This window comes from Scyliorhinus torazame, chromosome 22 (genome assembly GCF_047496885.1).
Source record: "Scyliorhinus torazame isolate Kashiwa2021f chromosome 22, sScyTor2.1, whole genome shotgun sequence".
NCBI classification, from domain to species: domain Eukaryota; kingdom Metazoa; phylum Chordata; class Chondrichthyes; order Carcharhiniformes; family Scyliorhinidae; genus Scyliorhinus; species Scyliorhinus torazame.
The window spans coordinates 64596855-64612323 of record NC_092728.1 but is presented as its reverse complement, the minus strand read 5'-3'; the positions used below and the strand labels follow the sequence as shown (position 1 = coordinate 64612323).

General features: G+C 43.9%; 1 protein-coding gene across 2 annotated transcripts in view; it reads left to right on the top strand.

Annotated features, from left to right (window-relative positions):
• Positions 1-15469, top strand: part of LOC140399096 (pappalysin-1-like) — a 457633-nt gene that overhangs the window by 285064 nt on the left and 157100 nt on the right. For both annotated transcript variants that reach the window (XM_072488243.1, XM_072488242.1), the window contains exons 15-16: positions 6954-7137; positions 10412-10622. In XM_072488243.1, the coding sequence (XP_072344344.1) occupies positions 6954-7137; positions 10412-10622 (395 nt within the window). The remainder of the gene's footprint in view (positions 1-6953; positions 7138-10411; positions 10623-15469) is intronic.

Genomic DNA, 15469 nt, shown 5'->3' with positions numbered 1-15469 from the left:
TATATGGCAGGGTTTAGCAGCAGCATTTGGCCATTTTTCTCATGTTAAATTCCATGCCAATGATAGGCCAGCAGTTTTCAAAGTTGAAGTTTCAAACGTTCTCTACGTAGAAATTGGTGGGCTCATAAGCTTTGATGCACTGAAACATCTGGGCTGATGTGTCCCCTCTCTAGCTCGATGGTGGTGGTGCCAGCTACAGTATCACTCTGGCCAAGATAAATGCTCTTAACACAAACTGGGCATTAAATTTGAGACATTCCTAGGCTTTGTGGCTCAGCCACATATCAATGCCCAAGTAGGGAAGTTTGGTATTTGGTAACTTCTATGCAGAGAAAGGGAGGGTGAACAAACTCAAGCCAGACAGCAGATAAATAATGCCCCCCTCCTTCCCCCGCAGCCATTTATAGTGCTATTTACACACAAGTTTGTCCAATGTTTCAAAGTAGAAACTTTCAATATCATTATATTGCATTACATGTTGAAGAGCAACACTATTTGAAGCCATGCTCTCTTTAATTCTCCACAACTGAGACTATTACTTTGGTTTAGTGACAACCCACCACAATTACAGTGTTGAAGGTGGAAAGGATATAAAATGCCCTTCACGATTCTCTGCCACTGAGACTGAGACTGTCTGTGGAGGCTCCCGTTATTCCAGATGCATAACCCTTCTGAGCTCTCACCCTCTCACTTAGTACAACTGGTGTACCAGTGTTCACAAAGGTTCACGTGCCATCGAAATGTGACTTTTCCAGCCAGACCATAACAATTACAAAGGGCAATGGCAAATCTGAGCTATCTGACTAACTCGAGGCGAAGGACACAGGCAGATGCAAGACACCAAGATTTTAATATTTTGAAGTAGAGTGTTACAACCAGAACCTCCAGCGCTTTGCTAATAGGAATGTGTATACCACAAAAGACCTCAGACGAACACCCCACCGTGTTAGTAGTTTAACCACATTTGCAGCTTATCAAGAGTAGTATAAAAGAATGCTTCAAAGGCACCATGAACAAAAGAATGTTCTGCAAATGAACTCAAAAGTGAATTATAATTGATTCTGGCTTTCGAATGCAGAACACAATCAATCAATTCAAGCGATTGTGAAAACTGTGCAAAAGGGGCCATTCAATTTGAGGTTGAACAGAAGTGATGCCCTTTCCAAAGTCTGAAAGAAAGAAAAAAAACCTGTTGCTTTAGGAGTCCCAGAATGTCCCGTTGGGATGGGAATTCCCGATATGCCGCTGAGAAATCCAATTGTTTCTGGCCATGGAACAGCTTTTGAAGCTCTTCACATCTGAGCAGCGGTTGCAACTAGACCGTGGGCGGCACGGTGGCTCAGTGGTTAGCACTACTGCCTCACAGCACCAGGGACCCGGGTTCAATTCCGGCCTCGGGTTACTGTCTGTGCAGAATTTGCGAGTTCTCCACTTGTCTGCGTGGGTTTCCTCTGGGAGCTCCGGTTTCCTCCTACAGTCCAAAAATGTGCAAGTTAGGTGGATTGGCTATGCTAAATTGCATCTTAGTGTCCAAAAAGGTTAGCTGGGATTATGGGGGTAGGGTGGGGGCCTGACCCTAGGTAGTCTGCCCTTTCAGAGGGTCGGTGCAGATTGGCCCTGATAAATTGCCTCTTAGTGTCCAAAAAGATGTGTAGGTTAGATAAAGGTGTTAGCTCTTTCAGAGGGTCGGTGCAGATTGGCCATGATAAATTGCCTCTTAGTGTCCAAAAAGATGTGTAGGTTAGATAAAGGTGTTAATGGGATAGGGCAGGGGAGTGAGCTTGGGTGAAGTACTCTTTCAGAGGGTCGGTGCAGACACGATGGGTCGATGACACTGTAGGGATTCTATGATTCTTGTAAGGTCATCTTATCTCACAGGAATGGATCTGCATTGTCAACATCCCTTTGTTACTTTAACGTCCTCGCGATGCTGTGACACCCTTTTGCCTGTTGTTGCGTTGCGATTTTCATGGGTGATAAAGTGTCCACACTAGCTGTGTCGGAACCGGCGAAGGTAACCTGACGGGCAACATCGATTCAGACCGTTGGCATTGTAAATGGTGCCATCCCAAAGTGCACCTTTAACTTTATTTAATTTAATTGTTATACCTAGCCATTTTAAATGTTATGGGTAAAATAAACTGACTCCTGATAGTTTGTTATCATTGATGCGTTCAGGTGCAGAGGTGACTTCTAGCCATTAGTTTGATAAGCTTCCATTGTGAGGAGGTGGTTGGAGTGGGAGTGGGATGTTTGGGGCGGAAGAGGACTACGGCTTTCCATCTTCTGCCTCTGCAGTGATGTGAACGAGCATCGTGGTCTTGGCTCAAATCATTTTTTATGGAACTATATGTATGGTTGAGCTGTGTCAGCAAATAACAAAATATGGTGGCTATGACAGGACTGTGATCAAAATTAAAATGTGGGGTGCAGGGTGGTGGCAGTGGGCGGGGGCGGGGGGATGGTGGTGATTGCAGGATGGATAGACCTAGTGACCATATTACACAAAAGAGCAAGTATTACCTGTTTTATAATCATCCGACTCTCTGGGAGCAAATAACACCTCACCTGTCTGCAGGGGTTTGATGGCATTGAGATGCCCATTTATTTTATACCCTTGCCTGACATTACTTTCTATTCGTTACAATTGTGGCTGACCTGGTCGTGTCAGTTTCCTGATCACAGGTTAAGGTTAAAAAGAGCCCCCTCTGGTGTTAGATTACACTCCTCGTTTATACGCTGCGCTCGTCATTTGGTTCCTGAGGGCGGTTTGACATTTTGGGCCATGTTTCTGCCACCGAGGTTTGACACCCGTGTCACATCCTTGAAGCGTGCAAGCTTAATGACCTGCCACCTCGAGGAAAGGGTCTCAGTGATATGTGACACCTCCGCGGGACGGTTTCAACGCTTTGGAGACTGTTGTTAATTGGCTGCATTCACCAGAGGAGGCGGCTATCAAAGGAGCTGGAATATCAACGTACAATCAAACAAGTGCTGCAAAGGGATATCGTTGTTTGGAATTTTTTTGTCATCCGCACCAAATTGAAATTGTGACTCATTCATTTAGAGTCAAAAACTGTAAAATTCTGCTAATCTGAGATAAAACACTGGAAGCAAAATGCCAGCTGGTTGATAAAAGAGAGCAAATAGGTTATGATTTTGTAAGGGGCTTGGCCAAATAACGGGGACGTGGGACTAATTGGACAGCTCTTTCAAAGAAATAGCACAGGTAAAATGGGCCAAATGACTTTCTAGTGTCCAAATAAAATGCGACATATTTCATCAGGTAGCCACAAGGATAAACTCTCATATTACCAATCATGTAGCTGTCTTGTTTATTAAAGCACGGTGAATACGCCAGGTAAATTAGGCAGCCATCACACAATTCTTAAACCCAAAGAATCTTCTGTGAAACAACTGCACCTCCAAACTCCAATAGTCAAACAAGCAATACAACGGCTGCAATTAAAAAAAAATTACATTGAATTTTACGTTCACTTATGAGGTGAAAATTCTGCAGTAATACTGCTAACAAAGTTAGTGAAGGAAAGATATGTGCAGGTTGAGAACCTATAATGCAATTTAGCTTGCAGGTTTTTTGGTGCATGTGTGTGGTCAGTATCATGCTATACTTGTATCTTTGTTCTGATTAATAAAATTAAAAATCGATTACTATTTAAAAGAAAGATCTTCTTCAAAACCTACCTAAATTTTCAATTGCAGCAAACAGCTGGTTTAAACATTGAGACTTTCTTTTTGGTCTTTTTTTTTCACTTAAAGCTGTGTTGTCTGGTAACTGCATGTGGTCTCGTGCTGTTGATGCCAATATCCGATCAATGTTCAGCTCAGATCCTGAATGTTGGTCCATTCAGCCAGAAAGAGCATCACACCAGATGCCATTCTGCCCTAGGTTGAGGTACACAAATCTGAACTTTCCCGCAAGAACAAACAAGAGCTGAATGTGTATGTAGCCATTTGCCTTTGTGCCCTAGGACACCATGTTCTGTGTGGCACTATTACCCTACAGGGATTAGTGGCTCCAGCACACACCAGGATTGAGATATGACTGCCACATCCGTATACCCCAAGTGAGATATCGGGCATTGCATTTGCCCACCAAGTCATCAGCGAACAAGCTTCCAATGGCAACAAGCAGTACATTAGTCTCACTCCAGCAGTTCAGAGAACCTTCATGCCAAGAAGCATAAAGAAAATGAGTGGTTGTAACAGATTCGTAAAACAAAATGATATCTGATTGCAGTCATCGAATTGATTAACACCTCTTTAAGCACCATAAGTTTGCAAACATCATACGATGAATGGAGGTGGTGGAGAAATCATTCTTTGAACTGAATTGGGTTAACCTGGAGCACTAAATGTGAGGTATACTGCACAGGATTAATAGCGTGAAAGTATGCTCGTGCTCTATTTATAGGTTTAGCCTATTTCTTTCAGTCATGCCACCCCGCTGTGTTTCATGCTGAAAGATTGTTGGTCAGAGGCAGACTGGGAAAGACGATTTCTGTGTCGGGTTTCCCTGTTGGAAAACCACAAAGTATTGCTCGATTGACAACATGAATAGGAGAATTTCCTCCTGAAAGACCACCGTTCCCATAGACAATGTCGCTGGTGTGCAGCGGGATCACAACCGGGCAGGTTTAACCCAAAATATCTGTTGGTTTGCGAAAAAAAAAAGAATGGTTTGAAAATGTAAATGTAGGAAAGAGGAGAGAATGACATGTAGCACACACAATCTGCTGATTTATAAGGCTGCTTCGGATGGTCAGTACTCTGGGGTGTATGCTAATTCTCCATCAGGGTGTAATGTCTGGAATGCGTCAAAGTGCTATCCCTCAGTGGTTGAAGTTCCCAGCGGTATCAGATCGATTGGCCCACCACATTGGATCCTGTGTGCCTTTAGTGTGTCGCTCAGCTGCACAGAGCTGTCCTCGGCCTTGAGGGATACCTCAGCTGGATCGTGGTCAAAAAAGTGGCTTCTAATGAATTCCACGCACCTGACGTTGCCCACGCGTGGTTTTTCTCGTGCTGGCATTTAACATTGGGACACTGTACAAGTGTTCCAAAATAGAAATGTGGTTGCAAGCCTGAGTTGAAGATCACGTGGGAAGGCAGGAGGTTCTCCACCCTCGCCATCTCAGTTCATTCAATGAGGATGATCCTAGGGTCTCTTTGGCACAGAAACCAATTGGTTGTTAATTAATTTCAGAATTTCTAAAGCATCCACAAATTGAAATGAGAGTTAATACGTGCATGCGAAGAAAAGTATCCTGACATCAGTCACAGATCTGCCCCTTAATCGTTTCAGCTACTCCATTCCCTCAACTTTAAGCACACCTTGTGGGCACCCCTTTTACACGTCATTCACAGTCCTGTATCCCTCTTTCAGGTAGTCTCTTTGATGTCCTCTTTTAAAGAGAGAGAACTCCCATGTTTCTCTTTGGTTTCATCTTCTGGTATTAAATCACTGTAACTTTACAATTTAAATAGAGTCAGGTCTCTTTTGAGAGTTCATTTGATAATTACAGCAATAAACTGACCTCGACAGGTGTGTAAATTACCAGATTATTAATACATACTGAGCACTCACTAGTTCTATTAATCTGCCTGCCCATATTTAACATTAGGCATTATTGCTTGCCTTTCGCCATTGCAAAAACATATATGAGGAACTAAGCAATGCAAATGCAGAAATTATTTAACACATTATTCAGTGTCAATCAATTTCGAAAACCCAGACTAAAATTTACTTTTGGATTGATCTTGTTTCTTAAAATGCCCTGCAGCCCATTTTCTAATCCCCTGTTTCCCAAGTAGAGCTGATTACTGTGCTTAACAAAAGCGGAATATGAAATGGGTTATTAAATAAAAGCATATTCTGACATGGAAATGGACAGCTGCTAGTGCAATACAGGGCAGGAAACTGGTCAACAGAAAGATTAAATCCATAAAAAGTAACGGTAAAATTTGAGTGGTTATGATATCTCAGCTGAATTTTTAGAACGTTGGCTTCACAGCCCACTGCCAACCACTGTTATTCAGGATAACTAAAGTTTTCCCTAAAACTCTTTAACCACCCACTTCTCCCTCCAAGTTGGGCGGCACGGTAGCACAGTGGTCAGCACTGTTGCTCCACAGCGCCAAGGTCCCAGGTTCAATTCCCGCGACACGGGGAGGACGTGCAGACTCCGCATAGACAGTGACCCAAGCCGGAATCGAACCTGGGACCCTGGAGCTGTGAAGCAATTGTGCTATCCACAATGCTACCGTGCTGCCCTTGAGAACAAATAAATCTACACTATATCATTTTACCGTAATCCATGTACCTATCCAATAGCTGCTTGAAGGTCCCTAATGTTTCCGACTCAACTACTTCCACGGGCAGTGCGTTCCATGCCCCCACTACTCTCTGGGTAAAGAACCTACCTCTGATATCCCTCCTATATCTTCCACCTTTCACCTTAAATTTATGTCCCCTTGTAATGGTTTGTTCCACCCGGGGAAAAAGTCTCTGACTGTCTACTCTATCTATTCCCCTGATCATCTTATAAACCTCTATCAAGTCGCCCCTCATCCTTCTCCGTTCTAATGAGAAAAGGTTACATACATGTGACAATAATAAATATTATTATTTTAGGATGCTGCTGATACCTGACTTTTTTGAGCAAACAGTTGTTCACCTGTCCTAATGTCTGCTTCATTGGTTCAGTTTTGTCTGATAACAGTCATGCAAAGCATCTTGGCAAATGCTACTATTTTAAAGGTGCTGAAAGTCTAGTACAATATTTTCTTTCTCCTCTAATTCATGAAACTACTGCACCTCGCCAGTTCCTTCACTGGTCCAGAGCTAACTGCACTGCCTGGGGTGGACTGAGCAATAAGATCAGCAAAAGTCAGTGCAATGTTGATCTCACTCTTGTGAATTCTGTTTCCAGCCTGAATCCACGATGACAGTAACTTGCACAGATGGGAAATGGAGCCAACAAGTGCTTTGTGAGCCTGTGGACTGCGGGATCCCTGACCAATATCACGTCTACCCTGCCACTTTCTCCTGTCCTGAAGGGACCACCTTTGGCAAACAATGCACCTTTCAATGTCGACCCCCTGCCCAGCTACGAGGTAAGAAAATACATACTTTGAAAAACACTGGTCCATTTGTTCCATCATAAAAAATTTTTAAAGTCACAAATTGTTACTGTGTTCTCTCACCCCTTATTCTGAACCATTAGCTCAACAACCTGAATCTCTAAAGACCCACACTGGAGTTGACACTCTTTTCAGGTGCCTGAGGCAATGGCCCAACTCTTAATGGCTGTCACCGCACTCCTTAGTGATAAAAATGTCAGAGGCAAACATGAACCTGGAAGCACAGTGCTAGTTCTGATTGATGTACTGTGCAGGGTGTGCATTTATTTAATGTGAGTGAGTGACAAGGTCTTAACTCCTCACTAAAATAAAAAATATTACCATCTACTGATTTTCCTTGCTCTATAAAACTGTACTGCAAATGATTGAGCTTTGGATCCAGACAACTGCTTCCTCTGGGTGTCAGGTTCTGGGGGTGGGGAGGGAGGAGTGGGGGTTGAATAGGTAAATTATTTTGGTGACATGGCTACCATTATTTATTGACATGGATGCAGTCTTACAGACCATTATCGCTGCATTCTCCACTCACTCTTTCAACAGCCAATGCCATATAGTCAAGCCCAGAAATCGCTCTCTGCTGTTTGGAGGTTTTATACACGTAGTTAAACTTTATTATTTTTAATCTTGTTGCTCCCATCAGGATTGAAGTGAGGAGAAAGTGAAAACATGGAATATGCCAGATTTTGAATTAAGCCAAGACAATTTCCTTTTATTAGGCACTGACAAGGCGGCATATCTGTAGTGGTCACAAACAGATGTGGAAGTACTAAAATAAGCAGCTGAGAGTCAGGAAGACGCACAGCTCGATCATCTAGCCTGCCGTCTTACTCTTATCCCACTTGTGGATGTCTTAAATTCTGGGTTGTCGCCCCGCAATAAGCCTCTGAATTAAAATAGGACAAAACCAACTTGAAAGCTCAATATAAGGCTAATTTGCCATTTAAACTACCGCTAAAAGGCTGCATATGCTCCCAGATTATTAAATATATTGTGGTTTTTTTGATTCTGTTGGCAAGCTTGTAAGATTTCAAAATGAACATTAAAATCAGGAGACTATAAGTAAGGTGCGACATGAGAGGTGGAATCTTGTCTCTCACTGACGATGAGATTGGAGACTGGAAGGACATGTAATTAGGCAGGATGGTGGCATACCTGCTTCCGTCAATATTATGTTCTGGATGGGAAGGCGCATGGTCCTTAAGGTCAATTAATGATGACTTATGGGCCTCATTCTGCCACTGCTGGTATTAACCCAGTTGTGGGTGGGTCTGTTAACATGCAGCGTGAACAATAGGTACAACTGTGCAAGCATACAGCTTGTTACTTCAAGGGCAGGGCGGGGGAAGGAGACCCTCGCCAAAGGCACTCAGTGCCTTATCGAGAAACTCCCCTTTGGGGAAGTGTGAACATGCTGACCCTCACTACAGGCCTCTCCCAGCAACTTCCACCCTCACGATCCCCACCTCCTGCTACATTACGTAACTGTGGCCTGGGTCGCCCCATGATCCTGGGACTCCATTAGGTGTTATAGCTGCAGCAGCTGCCACCTTCCCTTCTGTTGAGCACAAGGACGACCAAACTCTGATTGACTGGCAACTCTCAATAATTGAGACTTTCGCTCATGGGATGTTGATTACAGGCCTGCTGAGCTTGTACGTCGTAGAATCAAAGATAAGTTACAGCACAGAAGGAGGCTATTCAGCCCATCTTGTCCATGCCAGCCGGGAGGGTCATTTGCCAGACCTCCAGCCACAAGAAGATTCCGTCCAAAGGAGTGCAGACTCCAAAAGTAACTGGAGAGACCTTTCCCCGAGAAGTTGATTGCTGATACACACTTGTGTGTGAAGGAAACAGGAGGACAAAGTAAATCTACGCATGACTGAGGAAATGAAAGATTGCTAAATGACTGGATGATTGAAATCAGACAGTTGAAGCAACAACACAAGACACAAAATGAAAGTTATCAGAATGTGCCACCAAAAGGATGATAAAAAACAGTAAATAGTGTATCATATGTACAACAGGAAATTTAACGTCTGTCAACAGAATGGCAGAAATCAAGGTCAGTTCCTCAGCAGATTTGGTAATTGATTGTGAAATAAATTTGACCAAGAGGCGATGACCAATGACAGGGAAATAGGAAAAGGAGTCAGTTCCTCAAGCCTGCTTGCCATTCAGTTACGATCATGGCTGATCTGTACATTAGCTTCACTAACCTGCCTTGGCTCCATATCCCTTGATACCCCTTACCGAAGCAAAATCAATCATTGTCTTGACAGCTTCAATCAGCGCAGCATTCACGACATTTTGTGGTAGAGAATTGCAAATTTCTACCCCCTCACTTTGTGTGAAGAAAGTGAGCTGTACAAGTTGCCCTCAGCCCCTGTGGACTTAGCTGATCCCAGACAGGGCAGTGGTAGGGCTGTATCCTTGGTCTAGGCAATGTTCCAGCTCTTGGTTGCCAACCATGTCTCCTCCTGGAGAATGTTTGCATGCAGAGTTCAGATGAGGACAAGCTCAGGTTCAGCTGCAGTGCCTCCCATGCCAGCACTCACCAGGGACTAGCTGTGCCCTGTGGGTACAACAGCAGAGCGGGGGGTGGGGGGGGGGGGGGGGTGCACACATAGGGGGACAGAAAAGAACAGTGATACATGGACAGTCAAACACCTTCCCATCGGTGACATGAAGATTTCTTGCCTCAAGTGGGAATGAGAACACTAAACGTGTTCCTTTGAATTGAACAACCAGGTTGACACTGCATATATGCAAAAATATCCTTTATTCCAGTAGCAGCACATTCAACTGAAAGCTTCTCCCTCCCCCCCCACCCCCCCAGCTCCCTTTATTTCCCAATAAACGTTCAAATGCATCAAGCCAACAAATTGTTGGAACCTGTCAGTTTAAAACAACAATAATAGTTTTTTTTCTAATTGCAAGTAACTTTAAGAAAGTTTTGAAGCAGCTTTGCCAACAAAAGCAAACAGCCCAAGGTTCAAGGGTAGGAACTGGGATAGAGTTAGTGTGAGTGAATGTCTTTAGATATATTTTGTGCTGTGAAACAGTGTTTAGTTGTGGTTTCTAGCAGCGTGTACAGGATATGCATTTCTGGGGAACTGTGAACAATTTGCTTTCCAAATACATGTGCCAGCAATTCCAACAAGGTTGCTTTAGTTTCTAGTCAATGAGGTTTATGACCATGCCAAAAATGAGTCTTCCATTTGAACTAATGCAATACACTGTTCTGCAGGGACCAATAACACTCTCACCTGCCTAGATGATGGACTGTGGTCTTTCCCCGAGTCCCTTTGTGAACTGATGTGCCTGGCCCCTCCTCCTATTGCCAATGCCAGGCTTCAAAGCTCACGTTGTCAACACGACGGGCACAAGGTTGGTTCGTCGTGCAAATACAAATGCAAGCCAGGATACCACGTGCCCAGCATCTCGAGAAAGATAAGGAAGTAAGTGTCTCCCGTACTGACAGATTGCTGCTGGCTTGGGGTGGGGTGGGAGGGAGGGGAGGAGTGTGGGCGGGGGGGGGGGGGGGGGGGGGGGGGGGTTGAGAGGGGGTGGTAAAGTAAATGAGTCATATTCCCAGATGACCGTAGGCTGCTTTTCCCTTTGACAGGGGGAGCTGACTGATGGTGGTTTAACCTGAGGATCACCATACCTCAGGCGAGGGGCAAGGTTGAGAAGGCAGAGCCTTCATGAATAACCTCGGAGGTTGTAAGGGCTAGGGATGTGGAGGGCCGGGCTATGCTGCAAAATGCAGCAACAGGTGGTAAATGTGTCGGTTGGCTCTGGATATGAAAAGATCAACCGAGTTCTGGCTGAGCACTGCTGCCTAACGGCGCCGTGGATCCGGTTTCGATCACGGCCCTGGGTCACTGTCCATGTGGAGTTTGCACATTCTTCCTGTGTCTACGTGGGTCTCACCCCCACAACCCAAAGATGTGCAGGTAGGTGGAGTGGCTACGCTAAATTGCCCCTTAATTGGAAAAATAGAATTGAGCACTTTACATTTTTAAAAAAGAGAAAAAAAAGATCAACCGAGCCAAACACCCAACATAGCGATGGTGAGGTTTAGAATTTGTCTGGGGAAGTTGCACAAAATGGACAATAGCGAAGTGGCAGCCCATTTTGGCACTTCAGTCTGCTTTTCTTTTCAATCAACCTCTAATGGGACAAAAAAAGAAAATTAACACGTGTCAAATTGGGCTGGTGACTTGACAGCCCAAGATACATTTAGTTCCCCCCCCACCCCCCCCATGGGATTGAGGCCTGTTTTCCGACTGTGTCATTTTCTTTATACTTACAAAGTGGATCCCCATGATACTGTTTACATCAGAATGCAAACATAAAAATTGGTTAAAGGTGTTGGAGTTATGAACTAACAAATAATTAGGGTTTTCCTTTAATGTTACACCACAAGAATGTAGAAAAACATTTGCTTGCATGCTAAATGTAATGCTCAGTGCTGTAATGCTGAAAACATGTACAGGGAAATCTCATTGTTTTTGGCAGTTAGATGCCAGATAGCAATGAAGTTACCTTATTTGGCGTGTGTCATCTGCAATAACTTCTTTGGTGCTAAGTTGTGTATTAATTAATATCAGCCACTGGTCTTGGAAGCCTGTTAAATATGTTGAGCTAGAAAGAGCAACAACCAACAACATGTTTCACAACCAGTAACTAAGAGCAGGTTCTCTTCTCTGTCAACATTGAAGACAAATTCTTGTTTCCCTTCTGTCAAATATTAAAATGAATCCTGCACGCTAATAGACTCACTGCACAATGGAAAGAAATATACCCCGAGGGACCTGACTAACTGGTGTCAGCTAGTTAGTTCTGATTAACGTCTAGTCATAGTAAGCATTTACAAAACCTCATGCATATTTAATTGAATGCGTGGACGGAATGAAACCGATAGATTGTCTTAAAATAAAAATCAAGGTGTCTCCTCTTCCCCTGTTGGGGTGAAGGGTTCTTTCTCCATCCCCTTAGTCTGTGGCTGTGGCGTTTGATGTTTTCTAGCAAGATTCCTAACCGCCTTTGACGCTTTTTGCAAAGTTATTTTGATACTTGTTCTGTGTAGGACAATGAAGGGATCAGGAAGGACACACTCAGGGAAGCATGTGGTGCAGTGATTAGCACTGGGCCTGCGGCACTGAGGGCCCGGGTTCGAATCCCGGGACTGGGTCACTGTCCGTTTGAAGTTTGCACACTCTCCCCATGTCTGCGTGAGTTTCACCCCCAACCCAAAACGATGTGCAGGGTAGGTGGATTGGCCATACTAAATTGCCCCTTAATTGGAAAAAAAATAATTGGGTACTCTAAATTTAGAAACAAAAGGAAGGAAACACTCAAAACCCTGCATAAATTTCTCCTTCGGATGAGGTGTTCCAATTGATGCCCTAACCTGCCCGTTCTGTTTTAGGTGGATTTTAACATGATATTTGGGGCCCATTGAGCAATCACAGTGGGAAGCCAACAATCACAAGCAGACTACAATGTTGCCGATTTACCCAGAACCACAGGGATCATGGAATTATCCCTTGGATTTGAAGTGCATGGAAATCCCATTACTCATTGGCCAACGTTTTTCCAACATTAAATATGAATCACCTTTTTTGACCAAGTTTGCCATGTGTCTGCAATAAAGGAATTTGTCCCTTATTACTCCCCTGTGGCATTTACTTTCTCCAGTGCAGAAGGCAGGTAGACGGACTACTGACATAAATAATACCGAACGGCATTGAATTGACAAATTAGAAATTCTTCTTGAAATAGTGGACAGGAATGAACCAGTTTTAAAAATCCATGTCACCTCAATGTGAACACTGACTGCCAAGTTGCAGAGTAGATTTCTGCATGTTTGTAAAGAGTAAAATAAAAAGGTTTAGAGTGGGTGAGAAAGGGGTCAGGATTTAACTAAGTGAGAACAAAGTCCCATAGCGAGTGCGTTTAGCCACGTGATTCCCATTGCTACAATGCTATAAAACGGCCCTCGCATTAGATAGGGGGCCTCAGCAGGGAAGGCACGGCAGAAGCCGCACTTAGCCCCATTTTGTGCACTAAGGAGCTCCGCTCGCCGGAATGTGACGCCATTTTTAATGGCGACCCAGATGCGACCCCCCCCACCCATCCCCCCAAACTCCAATGCGCTATGGGAGAATCACCCGGCAAGGTCTTCCGACTTCTATCGGCCACGCTGCGACGAGCTGCTTTTCAGGTGCAGTGTAGCCATAAAATCGCGCACATATTCCCTCTTGTATACTTGTATAGGCAGCTTTGGCAGAATAAATAATGCTGGAATTTGGGGGGGGAAAACCATCAAGAATCCTTTTCTTTGAGCCCGGTCAGACCCTCTGCTATCAAGTTGCAATTTGGAAGAACAAAACTTTCATTTATTCCCCCATTCCTGCTCCGATTGAAATGATTTGTGTTTTTACATTTGTAACTTTTGTTATACCATTCGCAAGAATGTGGGCATGCTGCTTCACTATGTTTATATTTTCATGGCTCTATGATTCTGACACAGCATTAAGGGAGCCAGTTACACCAGTGGAAATATAAAGGAGCTGATGAGTGGGCATTGCTCTCCCAAGGGCTCCCCCTAATTAACTTACACTTAAGATTCTGCAGTTCAAGGATTTTCTTCTATAGGAATAAGGGAACCAATTGTAGCGATGTCACTGCAAGAAACCAGCGGATGGATAGTGCTCTCCCACAAGCCAAAATATAAATGCAAAAAACGCAACAGTGACAAAGAGTTAACTCATGTATTCAACCTCTTCGTGTTTGTTCAACGGGATGGAGTTACTAGATTTTCTCTATAAATCTCCGCAGTGAGACTTTCTAATCTCAGCTGCACTGTCCCTCAGCGAGGGAAATATTTTCACTTAGAAACACAGACAGAATCATTCCAACGGCACTCTCTTGTAGCTACCTATTAGTGGAAGAGGCAAGGCAGATGAGTCCTTCACGCACATTCGTAGCCAAACGTGGGACAAATAACAGAAGGCGAGGTAAAATATCAAGCAGTTAACTCAGCAAGATTTTTTTTCAAATGCAATTTTAACTGCCTTTGGTTCGTAGAAATACATCTTGAGAAAAAAAAAATCAATAGTCCTCATTATCTAACAACTGCCCTTTGGGAACAGGCTGACTGGGATGACCAATCAAGTGGTTGTCAGGAAGGTTCACTTACTGTCAAGATCCATGCTTATTAGATTTGACAAAAGAGGAACAATGCTGGGCACTTCTGCCAGACTTTAAGGGGACGCAAGAATCGTTAAGTAAATTATGCAAGAAATATAATTTTAAAGTACAAAAATCAAAATAGCTTAAACTGTACCATTAGATAAAAACAAATGAAGTGTTAGAACACTAAAGCCCAGACTATGTGAAAGTGCTCCTGCACACTAATGGACAGCAGTGTAACCTTGCAATTTCTTAACATCTAGTGACCTCTTAATTCACTAAAGATTCTGCTTTCGGCCTGTAAAATTATTCAATTTATTTATGATCATGCTGCAAAATAAATAATTATTTGGCTGAGATGGCGTGAGGTCAGGTGTAATGTCTGGATCTGGTGTGTCTTTCTTGTGGGGACCATGAATTGCATTCAATTTGATATGGTTTTTGGAGCAGGCAAGGAGCTGGATGAGGGGTTTGCCCCTGTCCACACACCGAGCTCTGGCTTTGTAACTCTGATAAAGTAATTTTTAAAAATGATTATTGTGGACACGCCTTCTATTTTAAAAAATAAATTGAGTACCCAATTATTTTTTTTCCAATTAAGGGGCAATTTAGTGTGGCCAATCCACCTAAGCAGCAAATCTTTGGGTTGTGGGGGTGAAAGCCACGCAGACATTGGGAGAATGTGCAAATGCCACACAGACAGTGACCCAGGGCCGGGATTCAAACGCGGGTCCACAGCGCCGTAGTCCCAGTGATAACCACTGCACCACCGTGCTGCCCTCCGCCTTCTATTTTGTAATAAGAATAATAATCCTTATTGTCACAAGTAGGCTTACATTAACACTGCAATGAAGTTACAATGATAAGCCCCTAGTCGCCACATTCCGGCACCTGTTCGGGTACACGGAGGGAGAATTTAGAATGTCCAAATTACCTAACAGCACATCTTTCGGGACTTGTGGAAGGAAACCGGAGCACCCGGAGGAAACCCACGCGGACACGGGGAGAACGTGCAGACTCCGCACAGACAGTGACCCAAGCAGGAATCGAACCTGGGACCCTGGTGCTGTGAAGCAACAGTGCTACCCACTGTGCCACAATGCCT